Source organism: Pseudopodoces humilis, chromosome 26, assembly GCF_049639895.1.
Source record: "Pseudopodoces humilis isolate 2021_Gansu_Grassland_sample_001 chromosome 26, ASM4963989v1, whole genome shotgun sequence".
Taxonomy (NCBI): domain Eukaryota; kingdom Metazoa; phylum Chordata; class Aves; order Passeriformes; family Paridae; genus Pseudopodoces; species Pseudopodoces humilis.
The window spans coordinates 4,366,478-4,390,883 of NC_142225.1; the positions used below are offsets into that span (position 1 = coordinate 4,366,478).

At 46.4% G+C, this 24,406-nt stretch overlaps 1 protein-coding gene across 4 annotated transcripts in view; it reads right to left on the bottom strand.

The window, feature by feature from the left end:
* SRGAP2 (SLIT-ROBO Rho GTPase activating protein 2) overlaps positions 1-24,088 on the bottom strand; it is a 102,877-nt gene extending 78,789 nt beyond the window's left edge. For 2 of the 4 annotated variants that reach the window (XM_088066955.1, XM_014258167.2), the window contains exons 1-2: positions 24,016-24,088; positions 22,427-23,008 (exon numbers count right to left, since the gene is read on the bottom strand). In XM_088066955.1, coding sequence (XP_087923081.1) covers positions 22,427-22,493 — 67 coding nt within the window. In that variant the 5' untranslated portion in view covers positions 22,494-23,008; positions 24,016-24,088. Of the gene's footprint in view, positions 1-3,222; positions 3,378-22,426; positions 23,009-23,231; positions 23,370-24,015 lie in introns of those variants that run through there. The other 2 variants (XM_014258168.2, XM_088066954.1) reach the window with 2 other exon arrangements.
* Between the last annotated feature and the right edge of the window lie 318 nt (positions 24,089-24,406).

Below are 24,406 nucleotides of genomic sequence, written 5' to 3' on the forward strand. Positions count from 1 at the left end.
ACACCTTAAACAACACCAAAAAAAAGCCATGAAGGAACAGAACACCCAGTTTGGAGAAGCTTCCTGAGCACTGATCAACCCTGGGCCTCCCCACGGAGCATCGCAGTGCAAGAATGAATCCAACTGCCCCAAAAGTGTGGGAAACGCAGAAACAGCCTGCAGGAACCAGGGTAATAATTCATTTGCAAGCCATGAGCTGCCTGGGCGTGGGGAGGGATGGAGGGAGGGAGCCAGGGCTCTTCCCTTCAGAAGAGGATTTGAATGAAGAATGTGGTGTGCTCACAAAGCACCTCAGGTTCCTTTGTACAGGGAGAGGCTGCACTTGCTCTCGACAGAAATATCTGTTTATTCTAGAATAAACCCAGCAGGAAAAGGCAGCAGAACAGGTCCAGGAGACAAAAGCTGAGTTATGATGCTGCTGACCCCGTGCAGCTCCAGCTCCTCTGCTCAGGAACGTCATAGGGGACAGCTCTGTGCAGCTCCAGCTCCTGGATCCCTCTGCACCAGGAGCTCCTGGATCCCTCTGCACCAGGAGCTCCTGGATCCCTCTGCACCAGGAGCTCCTGGATCCCTCTGCACCAGGAGCTCCTGGATCCCTCTGCACCAGGAGCTCCTGGATCCCTCTGCACCAGGAGCTCCTGGATCCCTCTGCACCAGGAGCTCCTGGATCCCTCTGCACCAGGAGCTCCTGGATCCCTCTGCACCAGGAGCTCCTGGATCCCTCTGCACCAGGAGCTCCCGGATCCACCTGCACCAGGAGTTCCCGGATCCACCTGCACCAGGAGTTCCCGGATCCACCTGCACCAGGAGCTCCCGGATCCCTCTGCACCAGGAGCTCCCGGATCCCTCTGCACCAGGAGCTCCCGGATCCCTCTGCACCAGGAGCTCCCGGATCCCTCTGCACCAGGAGCTCCCGGATCCCTCTGCACCAGGAGCTCCCGGATCCCTCTGCACCAGGAGCTCCCGGATCCACCTGCACCAGGAGCTCCCGGATCCACCTGCACCAGGAGCTCCCGGATCCCTCTGCACCAGGAGCTCCCGGATCCCTCTGCACCAGGAGCTCCCGGATCCCTCTGCACCAGGAGCTCCCGGATCCCTCTGCACCAGGAGCTCCCGGATCCCTCTGCACCAGGAGCTCCCGGATCCCTCTGCACCAGGAGCTCCCGGATCCCTCTGCACCAGGAGCTCCCGGATCCCTCTGCACCAGGAGCTCCCGGATCCACCTGCACCAGGAGCTCCCGGATCCACCTGCACCAGGAGCTCCCGGATCCACCTGCACCAGGAGCTCCCGGATCCCTCTGCACCAGGAGCTCCCGGATCCACCTGCACCAGGAGCTCCCGGATCCCTCTGCACCAGGAGCTCCCGGATCCACCTGCACCAGGAGCTCCTGGATCCCTCTGCACCAGGAGCTCCTGGATCCCTCTGCACCAGGAGCTCCTGGATCCACCTGCACCAGGAGCTCCTGGATCCATCTGCAGCTGGAGCTCCTGGATCCCTCTGCAGCTGGAGCTCCTGGATCTACCTGCACCAGGAGCTCCTGGAATCACCTGCAGCTTTGTCAGGGGGGTTTGGATGGGTATCAGGACACAGTTCTTGCCCCACAGGCTGCTCAGGCACTTCCCTCTTCCAAAACACATCCCTGGAGCAATGTGTGCCAAAACTCTTGGCAAAACAGCCCAGAAATACGTGGTTGTAGTTTTCTTTCCCCCCAAATCTCTGAAGCAGAAAAGTGGATTTTAGGGTTAAGGGGAAAAAAAAAAATAAATCCTTTCTTATTGTAAAACCAATTCTGGCACATTTCTCCCAACCCCTGCTTCTAGTAGCTCCTGCTGTGCTTTGCTGGCTTATTTTAGAGAGTTTGTGCTTGCAGCCCTTCACCCCTGCTCCACACTGTAGTAGCTGTTTAGTAGCCACAACTCCATCCTAAAACCTTACATATGTCTTCCTCCTCAGCGTTAAGACTTCCTCTGCTGCTGCTGATTACAACAGAAGTTAAACAAGGGCTCCTTTCGCCTTCCAAAATTTCTCCTCCAAGTGTTTCAGCTGTGCCGTGTCAAATATTGTGAGGGGTTTATTTTAACGGTGAAACAAGCCCTAAACTGAAGTGAATTATTCATCAGAAACGTGTAATGTGATCATTATTTCTGGCACTTCCCATATGCTCTCAGTGCCTCAGTTCACTTCAGGAATCCCAATTTCAGCTCTCTGCACATCCCCAGAGCGCCACATTCCAGTGCTGCACACACAGACACATCCAGAGGCGAGAACGCAGCATCCACACACACACAGACAGATAAAATCCTCTGCAGTCCTAATTATTTCTTCAGGAAAACAGTCCAGGGATGGATCAAATTCCCCAGACCCAATTCCCAGCTGCCTCTGCAAAACCTTAGTTAATTTGATATTATAATTTTTTATTTATCTGTCAAGGGTGCTCAAAGTTTGGAAGTGCTAAAGGATCTGGGATGCAAGAACCCAGAAACAGCATTAATATGAAAAATCACTATTTCTTCCCAATTCACAAGACTTCAGAGTTACTGTCTTACACACGATTATTTCATGCAAAGTAACATCAAGCATATTTGTCAAATGAATAAAATTGCTGGAACAAAAGTGGCAATTTACAACTTACATGCCTTAATCTCTTCAATTAAAGGAAAATCCTTTGGTGAATTATGTCAGATATTTAGAGATACAAACAGAATGATTAATGCCGGTGTCTAATTGGATTTCACCTCAGGATTTCTTTGCCTCCCTCTCCTCTCTGGTACCTAACACGTTAACATGAATAAATGATTGAGAAAGAAATGAAGAGTGGAACAAAAGGGGACATGTAAACACTCCTCAAGCACAGCACAGCAAACTCAGTTACAAAATCACTTCCAGCAAGCTGCCAAATTCCAGGGCTGTCTTAGGCAGTGAGAGGAAAGTCAGACACACGTGGGGTTGGTTTTTTAATCACATGGACAATTTTCATCCTTGCTCTGCGTTAAAAAGAACCAACACCAATTTACCTTGAATATTTCCTAAAGATGCAAAACAACAAAAAAAAAAAAAAAAAAAAGACTAGGAAGAGGCTTCATTTTAAAATCCATTAATTATATAAGAGTGAAAGATAACTTTGGGTTGATCCCACCATTCCAGAGGCATCCTGCAATGAAATCCTGGGAACGAAGACCCTTCCCTGGTGCCACCATCCCTTCCAGAGCAGGTGAACCCACCTGGTCGGTCCCGAGTGGGCCAGCCCGGGGCAGGCCAGCAGCCCCTGGACCTGGACAGCTGAACCATGAAGGATCTCCTCGGGTTCCTCCTGCCCTTCCTTCCCTCTTCAACAGCAGGAAAAGCTCTCAGTCCATGGAGGAGGAGGACGGCGACTGTCCCCAGGAGTCAACACGGTGAGTCAAATAGAGCCGCCAGTGCCTCCCTGCCAGGCCCTGTGTGAGCCTTTCTGGGAGGTTTTCAGGGCTATTAATTAACCTGAGCATTCCAGGGGAGCTGAATAATGAGCATCATTACAGACACTTCACAGCTGACTTGAACAACATCAAAAAGGCGCAGGTTATTTGCCCAGGGTACCAGTGGGCAATGATGACAGAGCTGGTTTCCTCCAGAGCAGCCTCTCATTTTCCCCACCAACACCTGCCATTAAAACACCCCGTAAAATCAAAGGAACTCCTCCTTCAGCCATGATAAATCAGTCTTAACTGTTTGCATAAGAAATCAAATTGGAGCATTGTTTTAATTCAGATAGAACACACCTAAAAGCCAGACAGAAGCCTAATTGAAAACCACAAAACACATTTATGTTAAAAAACAAAAAAGCACTCCAGTCTCCCTGTTGCTCTCTGGCTCAGCCTGTTCACATTCCAAAGGAGTTTGCACCAGGAATACTCAATGAAAGCAAAGCTATCCCAAGCAGGATTTTCCTATCCAATCCACAGGACTAATTCCTTCAGGTATAAATATTCAGCTGTGTAAGTGCAGCACTGCTGTCTCAAAAGGAACTCACATTTTACTCCACAGCACCTCTTGTAAAGGAAGAAATGAATATTTGACAGAGCCTGCAAAGCTCGAATTATGTGAATCATCATTTTTCTATCAGTTCATTGTCAGCTCCAGCAACACCCATTAATCAGCACAGCTTAGACCAGAGCCAGAAGAAGGAGATGCTTATTTTTCATAAGCCTTTGTCAGAGAACAGACATTAAAATTCAGGTCCTCCTTTTTACACACACACATGTGCTTTATCATTTAGAAACCATTTGAATTGCTCCAGCATTTACAATAAATGACTCAAGGTTCAATAAAAGACTTTACTACATAGACTGTTTGGAAGATACACAGGGCTCTGCCCAGTCTTTGCACAGTAGTAACTTCTACAATAAAATTAAAGTCTTCATCTGAATTTTTTTCTTTTCCTCTCTGATCCCATCCTAGGTCCCCTGGGGAAAAAAAAATCACCTAGTTTCCAAAAAAAGATTTTTCCAAAGAAACTCAGGTGCAACCCACCACACAAATTGCAGCCATGCACTAGGTGTCAAAGGGGAAAAAAATCCCCATGTTTTATACATATTTATATAAATGAAACTTGGAATAATTTGAAGCCAGAGTATGAGACACAGATCCAGGGATTAATCTGGATTCCCAGCATCAGCTGGATCACAGAGTCGACACAGTATTCCCTGAAATTAAGCACTGTGCACTGTATTTTCCATTCAGGCTGAGCCTGGCAGGAAAAGGACTGCTTTGGGTCTCCTCTGCACAGGTCAAGCTTGACCTGAGCCCTGATTAACTCACTTCATTTTTCACTTGCTTGGTGTCACTACACCAGCACAGTTTGGTCCCTAGAAAACATCACTTAAAAAAAAATAATTAAAAAAAAAAAAAATTCCAAATTTAGGAGTCACAGAACCCCAGGCTGGGGTGGAAGGGACCTTAAAGCCCATTCTGCTCATGGGCAGGATTAAATTGAGATTTCTCAAAGCCACTGGGACAGGAGGAAGCTGCAATGGGTGTGATTTATTTACCCTGAGCATTTTTGAAGCCCCAGCCATGGGGCAGAGGAGCCCCTGAAGGAGCTGGGGGCAAATTCAGGGGCAGCTTAGCAAGGGAACTTTCTCCATCCTCCTTGAGAAAAAAACCCACTGAGGTAGAAAAAGGAAACTTCCTCCAGAGGTTCAACCAACCCCAGAATATCCATGTTTCTCAAGCTCATTAATACACCAAAAATAATGCAGCATTTTGTTTGGGTTTAATAGTATTAATAATAAGTAGTAATAATTAATAATATATATTATATATATCTATTAATATAATATTAATAATAGTAATAAGTAATAGGGGTTTTATTGGAAATATCTATACTTGGCAAAAGCCTGTGTCAGGGAGGTCTAAAAATATTATCTTAGCAATACTGAACACACAAATAAATGGTGTAGTAAAACCACCATTGATAAAGTTACACGTGTAACTTTCAATAAAACTTATTTAAATTTGATTTATACGCTGACAACATCTCAGATAACTTAGGAAATCCAGTTATTGGCATGGCTGAATTATGAATTATCAATACACGACATTTCATTAACTCTTATTGCTCGTTAGGTGTATAAATCATTGATGCCATTAAGCTGTGATTGACATTTGTAAATTCTCATGGTGGCGGACCTTTACTGTGCAGAGACATTCCTGTGAAGAGCCAGGACAGATGGGTTTGTTATCACCATTTAAAATCCAACACTTTCACAGGAACATCAGAATAACTTACAGAGGGAAATGAGCAGTGAAAGCTTCAGCTGCTCTGGTCCTATTTTTGTTTTTTAAAAGCCTGAATGGTAATTTCCCATTAACATGAGAGATCTGTTTTTTCACTCCTATAAAGCCATCAACTCTCCAAACAGAGTAACCTTATCAAAGCAAGCCACTGCACCTTCCAGTCTGACTCACACTGAGACCATCTGGACAAAACATTCAGACAAGAGCTTTAAGAAAAAAAAAAAACCAACCCAGAATCTTGAAACAAATTGCCAGACAGGATTACACAAAACGATCTGCTGAACGTGTTAGAAAGAAAAAATAAAAAATCTTTAAAAGCAGACAGAGGGGAGGAAATGTGGATCCTTCTGGGATCCACTTCTGGCTTGTCTTTTCACCTTGCAGCTCCAGCCATAAAACCCAAGAGCAGAGAGTGCACTGGGGGGTTCCAGGCAGCCCTGAGCTGTCCCCAGAGATATCAGAGATATCTCCAGAGATATCAAAGCATCACTGGCAGCTCTGAGAGCTGCTCCTGTCCCCTTCAGCCAGCTCTGGACCTGCCTGGCCCATGCACCAGTTGCTCCCAGTTACACCAGCAATCCCCCAGCACCGACAGCGTGCTGCTGTTCCCTGTGACCAACCAGAAAGCAAAAACCACTCAGATCTGGGTATTCTTGCTCATTTCTACCTCAATTTGCCCCGATAGCAATCAGCAATGGCTCCAGCTATTAAATAACCCCCCCAAATCTTGGACTTGATTATCCAGGGGAGTTTTTATCCTTTATCTGCCAAAGCAGACACGCTGATCCAGCCAAGGCACTGGATCCAGCTCGTTGCACATTTGCCTTTCCCATTAACGAGCCCAGAGGTCATTTGCCAAAGGACACACAGATAAAGCAGACGAACTTTCCACTACTCCCCGACAGCTTAATTACTACCCAGAATCTGGAGCAAGCCATGACAACTCTGCATTCGTTTCCACATTTCATTTTTATGGCGCTCCAACATCTGCAGAGGATGCTGTAATTAAAAAGGAATTAAATTATGGTTTAAAAAAGCACCAACAAACCCTGGACACAATCATTTGCCTGAAGAACGTGGATTACGCAGCAAGTGCAGATGCTCTGCAGCAAGAGAGAGTCAGGGTGCAAGCTTTAAAAGTCCTGAATTCCACATGCTGCAGCAGCCAGGGGAGACTAAAATGAATTTTCAGAAAACCCCCTGCATTTCACAGGGTACACTTGGCTGTCCCTCAGCGTGGCTGGAAGTGCTCACTGCTGGACTGGGAATTAATGAGATAAGCATAAGGCATCCATCCTTGCAGCATTCCTGCATCCAAGTAACCCAGACAGCAAACCAGAGGGGTAAAACCTCCCTAGAACAGGATGTCCAGCTTTTCATCTCCTCAAGTGTAGCTAAGAAACCACCGCATGGGAAGGAAGTCAAGCCAATCAATCTGAAGACAGCCTGATCCTCTCCAGTTCCCCAACCTGAAAATCTTCATTTTTAGGCACGGTGACACTGAGCAGCCTTGCAGGTGGTGGACAGAAGGACTGGGCTCACACAAACAGCTCCACACTTGCAGCTTGCATCAGCCACAGCGCTCAGCAATGCAAATTATCTCCCTCAAACTCGAACTCGAGAGGCTGCAGAGGAAGGAGTGGAGGTGCCTGGTGACAGCAGCTGCTTCCCCTGTGGCAGCCACTGGAAGCAGAAGCATGTGGCAGCTTCCTCGCAGAAAGCTCTGCCCTTAAAAATAAAGCTGGAAGAGAAACTGCTTCTGCCACCTGTCCTTTGTAGGGAGGATTTCAGATATCAACAGGAGGGCTCCAACCCAAAGCGCCCGATGGACGCGCTCCCCACACCACCACACACATCCATCCCTGCTGCAGCATCCACAAACACCTCAACATCCATTTAACACCAGCTTGTGCTTTCGTTGATTTCACAACACGCTCAAAATAGAACAGAAAATTCTTTCCTCAAGAGATTTCAGTTCCCTCTTTTCAAAATTGCGTCAGCGACAGATGACAAGGCCGCTCTTCATGTGCCACGCTGGGGTCTCCTCTCAGGAGCCATTTCCTTTCAGAACCTCCACTCTCCCCAGGAAAAGAAAAACAGTGAGAGGTCTCCAACAAGAGGAGAAGATCCTGGAGGAGCCGTGGCTCTCAGAATTAAAAACATCACAGCACACAATGGCCCCAACGTGCTGCAGCAGCCGCGGCTTTTCGTTCCGGCCATTGTCCGCCAAGAATAGCCCGGAGCTCCACGGCCACATTGTGTGCTCCTGTCCACCTCCCTGCCAGAGCTATTTAAAGCCTAAACCAGCTTCTCCTTGGATGTCAGCGCGGGCTGGGAAGTCTGAGCCAAGGCAGTCTTGAGATTGTGGATTTTAAAGCGCTGCCCGCTCGGTGTGGGGTGGAGTTTGTGATTAAAAACAACAGGAGAGGAAAACTTGCTGAGACAAAAAAACACCAGTGCAGGTGTGGAGAGATGCACAGGACAAGCAGCAGGTCCATGAGGCAGCTCCTTCACAGGATTCAGCTTGGAAAAGACCTCCAGGATCATCGAGTCCGGGCTGTGACCATCCCCACCATGAAGTGCCACCTTCCCAACACGACGTTACCTCCAGGCCAGCTCCATTTCCAGCCTGGGTAAGGTTTTAAAGACAATCCCTGATAGACAAAGGCACAGGGATTTACAGAGATGCACAGTGAACTTATCCTCTCACAATAAATATGTCCCAGTTATGCTGCGCCAAGTGTGGCTGCACTGAGCCACAATCCAGTGATTTTCCACTGAATTACCTGAATTTTCCATTGAATTCCCTGTACAGAGGTAATTCCATTGAATTCCCTGTACCTGGGGCTGTACAGAGCTCATTCAGGTGCTCCTCTGGCACACTCCTGGGGTTTGAAATACTGAGGGTCAATTTTCCATTGGATTTCCTGAATTACCTTGACTTATTAAAATCCCACTGATCCAGCACCATTCCTGATACAGACAACAGGTACTGCATGAATCACAAATCCCCAGGGCAAGGAGCTGAAATCAGCAGCCACTCTGCTTTCCAAGAACTAAACACCAGCTAACCTCTATCACTTGCAAAGAAATCCAAATATATCAAACCCAGTAGGCACATGCTGGGAATAAATGGCAACGCCCAGGGATGCTGCACATCTCAGCACGACTTGGTAATTCTTTGTGAATGATACCCCATTGACAAAAAATAAAGCCATGGGCTCAGGCAATGCCTATAAACATTAATTGTTGTGATTTGTAATTGTCACACAAACATCAGCCTTTAAAAAAAAAACAACATGTTACTCAAGCCCCAGGAGCCCCATCAGCACCTCGGTGCTCGTGAGACATCTGTAAATCCAAGGAAGGATTTCTCCTTCTATCTTCAGCTGCACTGAGCCAAAAGCTCCTCCTGGCTCCAGTTTGGGTCCAAAAGGAGCAGAAAAGTGATTCATCCTCCCACTCTGCATATCCAGGCTCCCATTTCTCTGCCAGAGCCCACCACCTTTGGCAGCACTGAGGCAGGAGTCACCCCCAGCCCTCCCAACACTGGGAACATTTGGTGACATTTCCACTGCTACCAGCAGGGAAGGAATTTGAATCAGGACCTAGAAAAGATGAAGGTTGAGTCATCCACGCTGAGTTCTCGTGTGCCAAAGCAGGTTTTGCTTCTTCCCCGTTTGCTGCATGTGAACGGTGTACTGAAGAAAATATAATTGAGGAACACCTCAGCAAGCAAAGGGAAAAAACAGCCTCAAAAATGAATGCAGTGATGAATTCTCTTCTACTTGCTGCGTTCACTGGACTTCTGACTTCATCTACAACAACCCTGCCAACAGGAGGAAACTGAAAACAACCTCTATCCAAATCAAAATGACAGCAATTAAGCCATTAACAAGTGGCTTGATGAGTTCAAGCCATGAGCCTGGAGTATTAAATGGCATTTTGAGCCTTTCTAGGGAAGAACCAATCTTTGCTGTTACAACTCTCTGAAGGCTTGAATGGATGAACAGAACTGATGCTCACAAAATCTGCATCTGGTTGAGCAAGAGAACTAAAATTAACCCAAAAATAAAACCCCCACACCAGCAAGTTAATAGTAGGTGTAGAAAAAATATTAAGACATGAAGTCTGCAGTATTAATTTATTAAGAGTAACCACATTATTAATCAGTAATAGAAGTATCACCACCAGCACAGAACTCCCAGAAAAAGCTGGGATGAACAGCCTGACCTCAAACCAAGCACGTAGGAAATGAAATCACCACGGAACCAGGCACTTGCTGAAATTTCAGGTTCAGCCTAATTACTGCCAAGGCAAAGAGGATTTCTGTCTGCTCCTGACACGCTTCTCCCCTTCCTCCAACATATCAAATTGTTCTGTGTTTTCTTCCTTGTGTGTTCTACAGCTCTGCCCCTCCTCTGGCTGGGCCAAGCAGCTCAGAAAGCAGGAGGGAATCCCAGCAGCAGGCACTAAAAATAAGGAGAATGTCTGTGCAGCACAAGGAATCCTCTGATTGCTCTGGCACAGCCCCTCTTCCTCACACACCCCCCAAAAATCCATCCCCCAGGAACGGACACTCCAAAGAAACAAAGAAAGGAGCCCACAAATGGTTTGTTGTGTTTGTTCTACCCCAAAAAATACATTTAACAGTCACAAACTTCCTCCTGTTTAAATTAAAAATCTTCCCAAGGCTCAAGCTGGGCGAGGGCTGGCTCCAACACCAAGGGTTCCTCACAGATGTAGGGAAGTGGCAACACAATCCCAGTACAGGAGGTGGCAAAATGAGCACCCTTCACATTCTCACCTGGCCTCTCTTCTTGGCAGCTTGAAACATCTCGAGATTTTAAAATATAAATTCGACATCCAGGACTGGCAAACCAGTATCTCTGCCAGCACTGAAGTTCACACAAGCCTTCCACTCCTAAAAATAAAACTTAAAGAAAACAGCCATTCAAACTCAATCCCAGTGGAGCAAAAAAGAACTTTGGGAGAATCACAAAAAAACTGGCGCTTAAAAATAGCAAACCTGATTGTTTGTGTTGGGAGATTTCAGGGGAGTGTTTATTTCCTTCTTAATCCCCAAAACAGCGGGGATCAGAGAGAGGAAAAAAGGGGATGGAGAAAGGAATCAAAGGAAGGGATAACTGCAGACACATTTCAGCTTCCTGATAATCTGATTCCAGACTGCACAAAGTTCTGACTCATTCCTGGAGTTGTTTTTGATTGCTTTTTGCAGTTAAGTTTTATTTGAGGGATGAGCTGCATCCCCCTGCCCCTGTGTCCAGGTGATGCAGGCTGGACAGGCTCATCCAGCATCACCCTGGGATTTGTCCTTCTGTCCCCTCCAAAAAAACCCAAAGAGGAAAAAAAAATAAATAATAAAAAAATAAAATAGCACAAAGTAAAAGAGCTGTGCAGTTATCTCCTCTGTCCAAGTAATTTTTCTTGAAAAGAAGAGGCACATCCTGTCCAGCCACGCAGGCTGCACTGCCAGACACACAAAATAAAAAAAAAACAAGATAGAAAAAAGCTCAGTGTTCTCTCAACACGTTTCAAGATGTGTAACTGAATCCCATAAATCTCACCAGAGACCTTGATTTAGGTCATTTCGAGTAATTCACTACCATTTAATCTCCTCACCTACTTTTGGGCTGCTTGGAACACGATGGCTGAGCAAGATGTGCTGAAAGCCCCAATTCAGCGACCCAGAGAACACAGACTCCCAAAAAAAAGATCTGGATCAAGGGCAGGAGGATCCCTGTCCTCAGCCAAGGCAAAAAAACAGCTCCCACAAAGCTCTGACAGCTGAAACAAAGACTGGTTTCAACTGGACACTCTTTCAATGATCAGAAATAATCTTTTCAAAATGAAAATGGATTTAATTTTGAAGGAAAACAGCAAATTTTTTTTGCATGCACAATACACATGCAGTTATACCCACGAATTATTTGATTATTTAGCTTTAAGGTAGGTGAGAAATGACGTTTATAAAGTTTAAAATGTGCTACAGGAAGTTTCAGAATTGGAATTCTCCGGAAGACAACACTGGTTTTTGGGTTTCTTGGGTTTTTCAGGCATCAAAGATGCAAGAATTCTCAATTATAATTATTATATACAATATATAAACTCCTTCATTTACACTAAGAGGCAAGGAAGACCAAAATCTAAGCAGAGACGTTAAGTGAAATTTAGAAAGTGATGCAATAATAAACTAATTAAATAATTAAATTAAATTAATTTAAATTTAAATTAAATTAAACTAATTAAATAAATAATAAACTTCAAGAAATCTTGAATTGCATGATACAGAAGAGCTCTTTAGTGTATTGAAAAGAACATGGGGTTTGGGCTACTTCAAACAAATCCAGACAAATAAATACTTCACGTACTGGTGGATAAAAACACAAAGCCAAAAGTGCTTTCCCCACACCTCTCTGTAAGAGAAATGAGGAATTTTGCTCTAAAAAAAGTGAATGGGCAACAAGTTTTGGGGTTATTGCCACAAGCAGGAGCGGTGAGACTTCAGGGAAATCTTTGCTTTATTAACAAAATCAGATTCTAGAAAGGCACACAGCAAGAAGAAATGAAAAAAAAAGGAGGTGGGAAGGGAAAGGAACCTGTTTTCCTTGTACTTCTCAAGAGCTGGATTTGTCCTATCACTGTCAAAGACTCCAAGTTATTCTGCCAACACAGCACAACCTCCCCACAACACAGCCCAGGCAGGGCTGGCTGGATGCTGATGCCTTTCATTTAAAAAATAATAATAATAATAATAATAATAATAAAAATCTACTTACTCTTCCCATCCCCTGCACTTTCCATGCAGGATCTCAAAGCAACCTCCTCCTTGCAAGGAGAGGCATCGATCTTTTGGGACTGATAAATGTGTTTAAACAGTCAACATCTAAATAACTTCTTACAGCCAGCCTTCCCCAGGATGCAGAATCCTTCAATTAAAGGTAACAGCAAATGAGCAGCACTTTCATCCCAACCATGGCAGCTGGTGGAGCTGCTCTGGGTTTGGGAGAGGGTGGGGTGAAATGGGAAATATTTGCATGAAGCCTAATCCTAAAACCACTGCAAACGATGTGAGGGAGCTGGAAAAGGCAACAGAGCTGGGAGAAAATTATAGCTGCTCCTCCAGCTCCCAGCCAGTGTTTATTGTGGAATTCTGAGCTCTGGAGGAACCTCCAGCAGCACAAAAACAACTTCAGTTCTCATCCCTCCATATGGGATATTGTGGAATTTCCCAAACCTCCATTTAGGTTTGTCTCGTTCCTCCCCAAAATACTGATGGAGCCTTGAATCTCAGTTCTGAGCCTCTCATTTCAGGAAGGACAAGAAAATCAAGGAGTCGGGAGCAGCCAAGCAGCAAATGGATAAATCACAGCAAGAATGGCCAACAGTTCCAGGGTGTTTACCAGAAAATAGCTTGGAGTTCCAGAACAAAATCAAACAAAAAGGCCCAACAAAAACCAAACCAAAACACTCCCTTCCCTGCCAAAAGCTGTCACTGCTTTCAAGACATAAAAGAAAGCTCTACCTGGAGGGATTTTCCAGAGGGGCCAGTGCCAGAATCTTTTCCCAATTTAAATCTGAAACCAAACTGCTACCTGAATTTCCACAGGCAGGTTGGGTGGGGAGCTTTTCTAGCCGAGATTTTCAGGGAGAAAGTGTGAAAAGTGGGAATTAGTGGATGAAAGAAGCCCTTCCCAGCTGTAGTCTATGAAATTCACTGTGATGGGGGAAACAATTTGACATTAAGCCAAAATTAAGATTAATTCCTTAAGAATGAAGACAGTGGTTATAAATGTGTTTGGCATTAGGCAACTGGCCTGAATAAAAGGACTTCTTTTCTATTTTTGTGTAAATTAATTTATCATTACAGTCAGAAATTAAACATATTATGGAAGGTAACACTAACATATGGATTGATAAAAGTTCAAACCAACCTCAGAGCAATCCCAGGCAATCTGGATGGCATAAGGAGGGAGAAAAGGCAATTTAGCAACCAGCAACAAACCTTCACACACACAGGAAATAGAATCAACATTCAAGGGGTCCAAAAGTTGGCTCCAAGGGGTGCACAGCCTGAGTTCTGAGTTTATCCAACAACCCTGGTCAGCACAGCAATTTTTGCCAACTCAAATTCCCTGCTAAGGAACCTCACAAAGACAAAATTTTGCCTTGCAAATAACCAGAAACCAATAATGTCACAGCTCCGATGAACCTGGCAGAGCTCAGACTATTTAAGCCTCTCCCAGCCTGTGGGTGCTGTCCATCCTCTCTTTTTCCTTTCTTTTTTAAATTTTTTTTTCATTTTTACAGCATAACTCACAAGCACCAAAAAAAGAAAAGGCCAAAAAAAAAAAAAGAAAGAAAAAAGAAACAGAACAAGGAGTATCCAGAGTTTTTAGACAAGGAGTATCCAGAGTTTTTAGACAAGGAGTATCCAGAGTTTTTAGACAAGGAGTATCCAGAGTTTTTAGACAAGGAGTATCCAGAGTTTTTAGACATTCAGCTCCAGGGGGAAAACACGAGAGCACAACTTCATTCATAGCAAGTTGAGTTTCCATCCAAACATCATCAGTGTATCCTGTGACCTTTGTAGTGCTGCATTTCTCCCTCCTCTCTCCCTCCCTTTTCCAGCTGCACACTTTAAAGTCCTTTACTGGCAAAGCCTTTTGTTCCTATTTCAGCATCTCTCTGCAGCGCTGGGTTCCTCCCCGTGGAGCTGGGACACACACGGGCACCAGCAGCACAAATCCTGGTGCCTTACTGGTGTTTTATTAAAGGGTAACTGGGATGAAGCCTCTTCCTCCTTCACCAGATGGAGAGAAGAAAAGTTAGGAAGGGTTACATTCATTAAAGAGAGCAAAGCAAAGCCAGGCTGCTTTCCAAAACCACTTCACAGGGATGTTCATTTATTAAATTTCTGAGTGGCTGCTTATCGAACACTGGGGAAAAAACCTCCCAGTGCTGCTCAGGGATCTGCACCTCCACACTCTGCTCTGTCACTGCCACTCATTCATCCATCCCCTGCACAGATTAACCAAAATTGAGACTTTTTCCCTCCCCTTACAGCAACAATGGCTGCTTCTTATTGATGTGCTTTCCTCAGATTTTGACGTGTTTCACGCCCATGATAATTTGCTTTATGGGTCACATTATGTCTGAGTGTACATTTACCAATAACAAAAACAATATAAAGCTAAATTAATAAATTATTATTACTATTACTAAATTAATTCCTATTAATTTTAGCTATTAAATTAATAGCTAAATAGGTAGTTAAACAGAACTTTGATAATGGATTTGCCCAGTGCTGCAGCCAGGAAAGCAGCCCTGCCAGAGGGAAGGGATTGTCAGCATCTTGGCACATCCAAACAATTCCCTGACTCTGCTTTACAGGCACTGTAAAGACACAGATACAGCTCTGGCTCCCCAGGAAGGTGGAAGAGCATCAGCTCTGCAGCAAAATCCATTTCCACTCACAGATGGTTATTCACAGTGCCACGCATTGCCTGGGGAGGAGTTCACCCCTTACAGCTGTGATTTCCCAGGAAAACACTTGACACAGCCTCCTGCAGCCCTTCCCAGAGGATCTGGGGTGGAAGGAGGAGAATTGTCACATGCCAGCTGCCCGTGGTTGCCACATCCCTGCCCAGACTGAGGAATCACACCTGGTGGATGAGTGGAAATTTCCTGAGTACATCATCCTATCCCAAAAAATTCCCTGTGCTTTAACACAAACAATGAAATATGTGAATAACTCCTGGGTTTAGCTCTCCTAGAAGCAGCAGAATCACATAAAATGTGTTTTGGTACCACACAGAGCAGTAGAACAGCAAGAGCCTTGCTCCAGGGTGTGAACTTGCATAAAGAAATGGATGTTGTGGAATTTCCCAATTTTTCCCCACCTCAATTCACAAATTTAGAGCGTGTCCTGCAGTGGGACAGGACTGCTGGCCCAAGACACACTCAGAGATTCATTCCCAGGCAACAACTCGTTATTTCAAGTAGGTTCAATGTGCAAGCACTCCCCATCTATAAATTGCATCGTTCCGTGGTTTCCTCCCTGCAGGAAAGCCATCGTCCAATGACAGCGGTACAAAAACAAACCAAAAATCCTTCCCTGCTTGCAAGAAGCCAAGAAGCTCTTCCTGGAAAGTGATTTAAGGAATAAAAAAAACCCAACAAAACCAACATCAGATGTAGCAGGATCAACCAACTGGCCCTGCTGCAGCAGTTCAGGGCTGGAGATTGAAATCCACGCTGGGTTTGGAGTTAATCTGGTTATTTGGCTCCTTCTCAAGAATCAAAAAGCCAGGAGCTGCTCATGTGCCACAGGATGAGGCAGCTCCCCTGGCCTAATTCAGCCCATTTCACACAAAGCAATGTGAAGCATTGCTGGAAACCCTTAAAGACCGAAGAATTTCCACAGCACCTTCAGAGAAGCTGTGATTAAACTCAAAGCAAAACAACTGGGTCAGAAGACTTTAACAACAGCAAATAGTTACACTGACGGCAAAAAAATTACAATGTTTTAAATGGTTCCAGTCCATTTACAGCATCTTGATGGAAAAACACCCGTTGAGCTTCCTCACTTTACATCCATGCGGTTTCTGACTTCACATGGAGAGTTTCAGTGACCAATACCCAGGGATTTCACAGAAAGAAGGCTGTTTTGCCTCCTGGAGTATTGCAATTTAGGAATAAAACGGGACAGAGAAAGTAGAAATGGAGGCTGGGCTGTGCTGATGGAATTATTGCCACGTCAAGACCCTTTCTCCCCTTTTCCTCCACACTTTTATCCCACAATAAATCCCATAACTGCATTTGCTTCCATCGCCTACAAAGCACTGACAGCATTCCAAGAGCAAGACACCCGTGATGTTGTAGGAATTCTCAGAGAGAAACCATGAAATCTGTGAAAGTTGTACCAAAAAAATGAACTAAATAAAGTTGTGAGTAATGAATATCAACTGTGCATGGCACAGTGAAAGCCATTCAAGGGAACATGTGCTTGAACATACTTTCCATCTCAACAAAGGTTCAGATTTTTCACTCTTCATAACGACAGCTGAAAAAAAGTTGACCAGGCAAAGAGATTCTTCCAAGTAAATCCCCAAAATGGCCAAAAAAAAAAAAAAAAATTTAGTAAGGATTTAAAAAAAGAATAAAAGAGGAGTCAAACCTTTTAACTGACAGGAAAAGGGAAAGATACTAATTTATAACCTCACCACGAAAGGAAATCATTTAGAGCTAAGGAAAAATGTCCTGTCCCTTAGCTGGGAGTCAGGGAAAACTGGCTATTACCAGTGAACTTTTTATAGAATCCTACTGGAGTTACACTGGCAATTCCTTCTGCTTCTGGAGGGAGCTGCAGCACTTCAGAGCATGGAGTGGCTTGGTCAGCTTTGGTCTCCAGCCTTCCAACACCTGATGAAACTGCAAAAAAAGGGATTTTGGAGCTGGAGAGGTAAGAAGGCGGACTCTGCATTCCTTCACCTCTTTCCATCCTCATTAATAATCCATTAGCAGGAGTTGGACACAAAAACACAAACTATTGCTGGGACATCAAGGCAGTCTCCCAACGCCCCCTTCCCCCTTTTTTGGCACCAAGGCTGCTTGGCTGGCTCAATCCAGCTCCAAAACTCAAGGGATTAGCACTATCAGGAACTGCAGAAAACCAGATGATTCCACAGCAATTCCAGAGCCTGAGTTTGGAGCAAGTCATTGTTGCAAACAAATGGAATCACTTACAGGCACAGAGCTGTGATTAACTGCAAAAACCCCTTAAAAGGTAGTTTTACATTTTAAATGGGAACGTTAATCCAATGCGTGCAGAGTCAAAATATCAGAATTCGGGGCTGTTTCCCTCAACCACACTGGGGTGAGTGGCTGAAAAGTCTCTTTACAGGGTGTATTAAAAGCACCCAAGCAGTGCAAGGATCAGTCACAGTGTGTGGGGACCAACCTGGTGACCTGAACAGGAGAGGAACACAAAAGAAAAATCAACATTTATGTGTAACATCAACACCACGGAAAAATCCCAAAGTGCACGGGGTTCAGCAGTGAAATAAATGACAGCGATTTCAGCTCATTGATCTAAAAATCTGAAGACTATTCTGTAAAATAACCCTGCAACCATTGAGAGAAATGCTCGTTTTTTGTTCAAATCATCACCAGAAGCATCACACTTCCCCTTCCAGCCCCCAAATTACAGCTGCTGACCCCGTCACAGCTACTTCTGCAATCTTTCACACCCAGAAGGGCTGGACCAGTCAGGAGAGTTCACCAGGATTAAATATGCTGAGCATCCCTCGGGAAGATGGACCATACAAATGAGATTTCCACACAGCATTTAAGGCAAAAAATCACAATCAGATCAAACACACTCTCAGATGTTCAACGCAGAGAGGAAAAAGGGACTTATCCCAAATTTTTCAGCCATTTTGGGGAGGTTTAAGGGAAAATTTTAGACATTTCAGTAGCCTGAGTGTGATGGCAGCTGGGAGGTTGCCTGAAGTTGTTCTTATCAGGAATCTTCCCTTAGCAAAGACAAACTCGGCTCAGCAACCACGCAGCCACCTCTGGGCTCTGCTTGCTCCTGCTGTAAATTACCTCATCCATTTGTCATATTTTTAGCACTTTTTGGGCTGGGCTGCAAGATCTGCAAGAGCTGCATTTTAACCTTTGCTAGCGACTACTCAAGGACAGAAGTGGTTTACGAGCCCTCGCTGTGTAAAAAAATGTCAGTATTAAATTTCTGCAGCTCAAACCATGGAGCTATTTACTGAAGCTTTATACAAACTAATTAAATATAAGGCTCTCGTGGGACACGAGGAGAAAGAAAAGGAGAATTAAGAGATAAATCACTGGCTTTTCTTTCCTCAGCAAGTGTACACTCCAATTTAATATATTAAACCAAAAAACACCCTGACAGTGCTTGCTCGGGCACAGAGAGGCAGCATCCCAATCTCACATGGAACACACAGCACAAATTAATTATCTCTGCCTCACCACAACTTGCACAAAGGAATTGGGAGAGACAATCCAGACAAGGGGACGAGCTTGAGATATCAAAGGCTCCATATGGAGCCCACGGAATCTCACTTTGCGGCTTCACAGGGCTCCCAGGCTTCGTGAGCACATGGCATGGAGAGGTATCAAAGCAGCTTCCCTCCCCTGCCCACCCCACGTTGTCCTGGCAGGAGAATTCCGACCGCTTGACATGGATTCATGCCTGAGTTTCCTCAAAAAGAAGCTTGAAATCTTTTTCCCTGGAGACTCCAAGGAGTCTCTCCAGGAGCAGAGAGGACAAACCATGGAAGCAACGGAGAAAGGCTCGAGGTCGGCGCAGGTGATGGGGAAAATCTGGGCACCTCAGTGGGTTAATTCCCTTCTGCAGAAAGGTCAGCTTGGAGCTGAACCTCCAGATGTTGGAGCCCACTGGGCAGCCCAGCACATCCTCTGGTGGTCAGTTATAGGCTCAGAGCAAGAACTCGAGGCTGTGTCCAGCCTGGTTCCAGATGGACCCACCAGAGTGGCCAGGTCAGCAGGGAGGAAGCCCTCGTTCCCTCCACACCCCCTGATCGCTGTACGGTAACTTTGGTTAAAAAAATCTTCAACTTCAGGGATTAATTTCATTCAAATGTTTACCTCCCCACGGGAAGGGCCACCTCCAACCCAAAAGACGCTGTTGGGAGACATCAAACACCTAAAGCTCACGGTGACAGGAGAACAGAAAGTTTCACTCATCCACATCCCATCCCTGGGAGTGTCCAAGGCCAGGCTGGACAGGGCTTGGAGCAGCCTGGGACAGTGGAAGGTGTCCCTGCCCATGAGATGAGCTTTAATATCCTTCCCAACCCAAACCATTCCATGATCCTTTGCCCTGCTGCCCCTTTCTTCAATTAAAAACACCGAGCTCATTCAGCAACAGAAAATCAAAAATTTTGCATCATGATGATCTGTTAATCAAGCCATTCTTTAAATAGTTTCTGATTAACCACTTAAGGCTATTAAATTTTTAAACAAAGCTCCATCATTCCATTAGCAATCATTTAAAGTGCTTAAGGAGGTGTTTGTGGATTAAGGGTTTTAAACCAAGCCTCTAAACACGGTTCCCAGCGTGGAGCGAAGCACAAAAAATGCCGAAAGTTTCTAAATGCCAGCAAAAAATATCCGAGTTTTCTCATCAGAGGAGCAGATGCCACCTCACAGTTCGTGTAGCACGCCAACACGTGATTCATCTCACCCCCACAGCCACAGGAAAAAGATTTCAAACAGAGTTAACACCATTTCCACGCTGTTTCCACCAAAACCTTTCCATAAGAACCTTGGCGTGTTTGGTGATGAGGCACCGCCACACTTGTGGATTTCAATGGGTTTAGCACCACCTCACCTTGTGATGGAGAGAGCTGCACATCCCTGGAATCAGAGCTGAGAGATTCCCCAAGGAATCACAGCAGTATCCAGCTCAGAGCTGAGGTATCTGCGGGATGGTTTGTGGGGTTTTAAAAGGAGCAAAGCCTCCCCCTGGAGCTGGTACCTAAAGACAACGATGCCCACTGTGGAGGCAGCTCCTGAGAGGTCAGTGCTGGGTGGAAAAGGGGAGCTCCTCTCTGAAATAAAGTGGGGAATGTGGGCCAGGGCTGTCCTGGCCATTTCTGAGCTGTCTGGCCCCTCTTCACCTCCCAGCCAAGGAGATGGAGCAGCGCCTCCATCCCCATTCCCGCACTGGGAGAGCCAAACTGGGACAGGGACGGGCTGAGCATCCCGAGGCGAACTCATCGCTGCCCTCCCCTCTAATTCAGGAAGGAAATCTCCTTCTCCCAGCTCCTCCTGATCCCCTCACACGCTTCCGGCCTCCTTAACCTCCGTGGCTGAGTGAGCAATGTTGTACAAGGCCAAAAAAGCAATAAAAAATCCGTGTGCCACTATCACAACCCACTTTTGGGAGCACATTCCAGGATTAATTGACAGCCCCAGAGATGAGCTGAGTTCTGGCAGCAAGAGTCTTCCCATTTTCTTCCTCTCCAGTCTGAAAAGGAAGGGAAGGATTTCTAATTCATGCGAGAGCTGAGAGGTGAGAGGATGCGCTTTGCTAATTCTAAAGCCTCGTTTCCGTGTTATTCCCAAATATTGTGACTGCGAGCTCGCATCTTTCATGCACATTTTGATGGGGTAAATAATGAAAGAACCTGCAAGCCTCTAATTTTACACTGACTGCAATTCCCAGTTCCAAAGACAGCTCGAAAACAGGAATAGAAACTAAACCAGTAAAAGAGAAACACGCCCTTCTCCATTTCTAACTTTAAGAACCTGGATATTAAAACAAAATAAATAAGTAATCAAAATAAACTCTTAACACAGCTTCATATTTGTTCAAATAAGCATTTTTTCAACAAAAGTACCCAAACTTCTTCTAGGTGCAGGGCACTGGGGGTCAGGGTAGGACATACCTTGTAGGACAAGGTGTTTTAATGACTTACAACCAACAAGCAGAGTCCCCCCCTCCCCAGCAGGAAAAATAACCTAGCACCTAATTGCAAAACAATATCTTAATTGTCAGTTTTAATCTAGGTTTCCTACTCAGATTTAAATCTGGCTTTTTTTTTTTTTTTCCAAATTGCATTGATTTAACTCAATCAACCCTGCCCGAAGGCCATCTTTCCTGCATGCTCTGAGCATACCAAGCAAGTTTTAACCAATTAGATAAATCACTGAATCTCAAAACTTCCTAACAGCCATGTATCAAGCCATGCACAAGCCCTAATTATGCTTTTAAATACGTTTTATCCTAAAAACTTGTCAAAAATAAGCAGCTCAGGGGGGTATTTCACCAACCTTTTTATTTTTTTTTTTTTTATTATATATTTTTTTTAACCTAGGGCACATGATGGCCTGAAACCCAGCCAGCTGAATTCTGCAGGAGCCTTGCAGGGTCACTGCAAACCCCACTGTTTAAACGTGTTTATTATTCCCTGTGATGGTGGGAATAACGCTGCTGCAGGAGTTTTTATTCATTTCTGAGAGTGTGCATTTCTCTGTGTGTGTGTGTACACCCACACCCACACCGCAGCCTCGAGGTGTTACACTCCAGCACGGCAAGGAAAAGCAGGGAATATTACAGACTCACCAAGCAAAAAAATCCTGAATAATGGAAGTTTCTAGCACAAATAGCTTTCCCAAGGACCCTGGAGCACAGTCCCCCATCAGCAGCAGTGGAAATATGCTCCTCTGACACTGCACAGATTGTTCAAAGATTCCCATGACAGGCGGAGGATTAAAAAGCAATTCCCTGCCTCTCATATTTCACATGCAAAGCCGTCTCTCGGAACGGCAGGCAGGAAAAAGATGGATCTCCCCGAACTCAAAAATGGGAGTATTCCATATAAAAAATAAAAAAAAAGCTCTCGCTGTGGTACCTTAAAAACGGCACCACCAAAGCAGGAATTACCCCATAGGGACAGACACAGCACTACAAACCCGACCCAGCTTTGTATTCCCAAAAAAACCCTGCAAATTCCAGGCAATCTGCAAATGATTTTCCTCTTCCCCACCCAAACATCCACTGCAAACTCCTACAATCGCCAGGCAGGCTCGCAATGAAGGGATGGAAATAAAACCCTTCCTTACCTTTAACTTGAGTGTCATATTCAGCTATGATCTCCTTATCCTTTTTGAATTTTGCTGGCGACGTCATGTTTTCTTTTCCAAAAAGCTGAATAACCTCGAAAGGGATCCACCAGAACACGAGATATAAAAAGGCAATTTTTGCTCCTCTCAGCACGATGCCTTGGCTCTCCACTCGTCCTTCCCTCCCCCCCCCCCCGCAAATAGGGAAAAAAAAAAAATCAAAAAATCAGTCCATGGAGAGAGGGTGTGAGAGGGAGCACAGCAGCAGGAAAATGCAGATGTTGAGATCAGCGGATGGAAGAGGCAGCAGTTTTGTCTCCCTGCACCAAATCCTTGAGCAGCAGCATCAGCCTAGCGAGATCCTGCAGCCCCCAAAGGCTCTTCCTGATCCTCAATAGCACAGCCAGGGAGTGGAAGTCCTTCCGCACATGTTTTGTGTGGGTTTGGTTTGCCCTTTTTTTTTTTTCGTCTTTTTTTCACTCCTCTTCTCTTATTTATTTCTTTTAATGGGCTCAGAGATGATGCAAATCAAATCCCAAACGAGAGCAGCAACAGAGGAGAAGCAGCTTTGGTTTGCTTTGCCTGCAAATACAAATAATAATAACAATAATAACAATATATATATATTTATATATTTAGAAAATGACTGCTCGCAGCCCAAATTTGTGATGGGAAGCAAAGCTGCCCTGACACCCTGACATTGCAAATCGTCCTTTGAGCAGCAGCAGCAGCAGCGGGAGGTTCCGACTGCAGCCCGGCCAGGTGCCCGAGGGAACACGCCTACACCGGGGACCGGGGCACATACCGGGGATAATTTGGGGTGCAGGTCCCGGGAAACCGGGGGGAAATGATTTAGGGAGAGAGTCCCGTGGGGTGATTTGGGGTGCGGCTCCCCGGGGAACAGGGGATGCTTCGGGGAGCAGCGGCTCCTTTGGGATGCGGCTCCCGCGGGGTTAATTTGGGGGGCAGGTCCCGGGGGAGAATTTGGGGAGCGGCTCCCGGGGGGAAGGGGGCTCCTTGGGGAAGCAGGAGCTCCTCGGGGAGCGGCTCCCGGGGGTCTGGGGGCTGCCGGGCCCCGCAGCATCCCCCGCTGACCTCGGGCTCGGCCCCGCAGCCCCGGGCACACCGGGCGCGCCCCCGCCGGGCGGCTCCGCCCGCAGCTTCTCCCTTTTCGCCTTTTTTTTTATTTTTTTTCTGCGGGGGTGATTTAGGGTTTGTTCCAGCGCCCGCTGTGCAGGGCGGGACACAACTTTTCCCCCGTCTTTTCTTTACAATTTGTATTTCTTCCCCCTTTTTTTGGGGGAGGGGGGGAAGGAGGGTGGGCAGCGGCCGGAGCCCCCCGCGGAAGATGCGCGTATGGGAGGAAGAAATAAATAAACACGGCACCCGCCGGATCCGCATCCCGCCCGGGAAGAACAATGCGGGCGGCGGGGAAAGGAAGCGTGGGGGGGTCCCGGGGGGGGCCGGGGCAGGGGGGACGCGGCTCGGGGCGCCGGGGAGGCGGCGGGGCCAGCGGCGGAGGGCTGCCCGCGGCCCGCCGGGGGTGGCACGGGAGGGCCGGGGGTCGGGCGGGCGGGCGGGACGATTACCTGGGCACTGCGGAGCCGCCTCCCACAGCCGGGCGTCCTCCGGCCCCTGGCGCCCGCCGCCCGGTCCCCCGCACCGGCCCGCCGCCGCCCCGCCCCGCCCAGCGTCTCGGCCAATGGGCGCGGAGAGCTAGGCGTGAGCGACAGGCGCGGTAACCAATCAGACAGCGCAGTCACCAAGATGAGCCCGCCCTCTCTTCCCGCCGCTTGGCGCCCGTGACACCGCCCCGCCGGCCGAGCGCGGCGAAGGGGCGGGACGACAATGTGAGTGACAGCAAATCCAACCAATAACAGCGAGACGAGGCGCGCGTTTCCGCCAATAGCCAGACGGCAGGGGTGGTGCCACCGGATTTTTCAATGAGTGGGCGTGGCCTGCGGCGCCCAATGGGAGGGC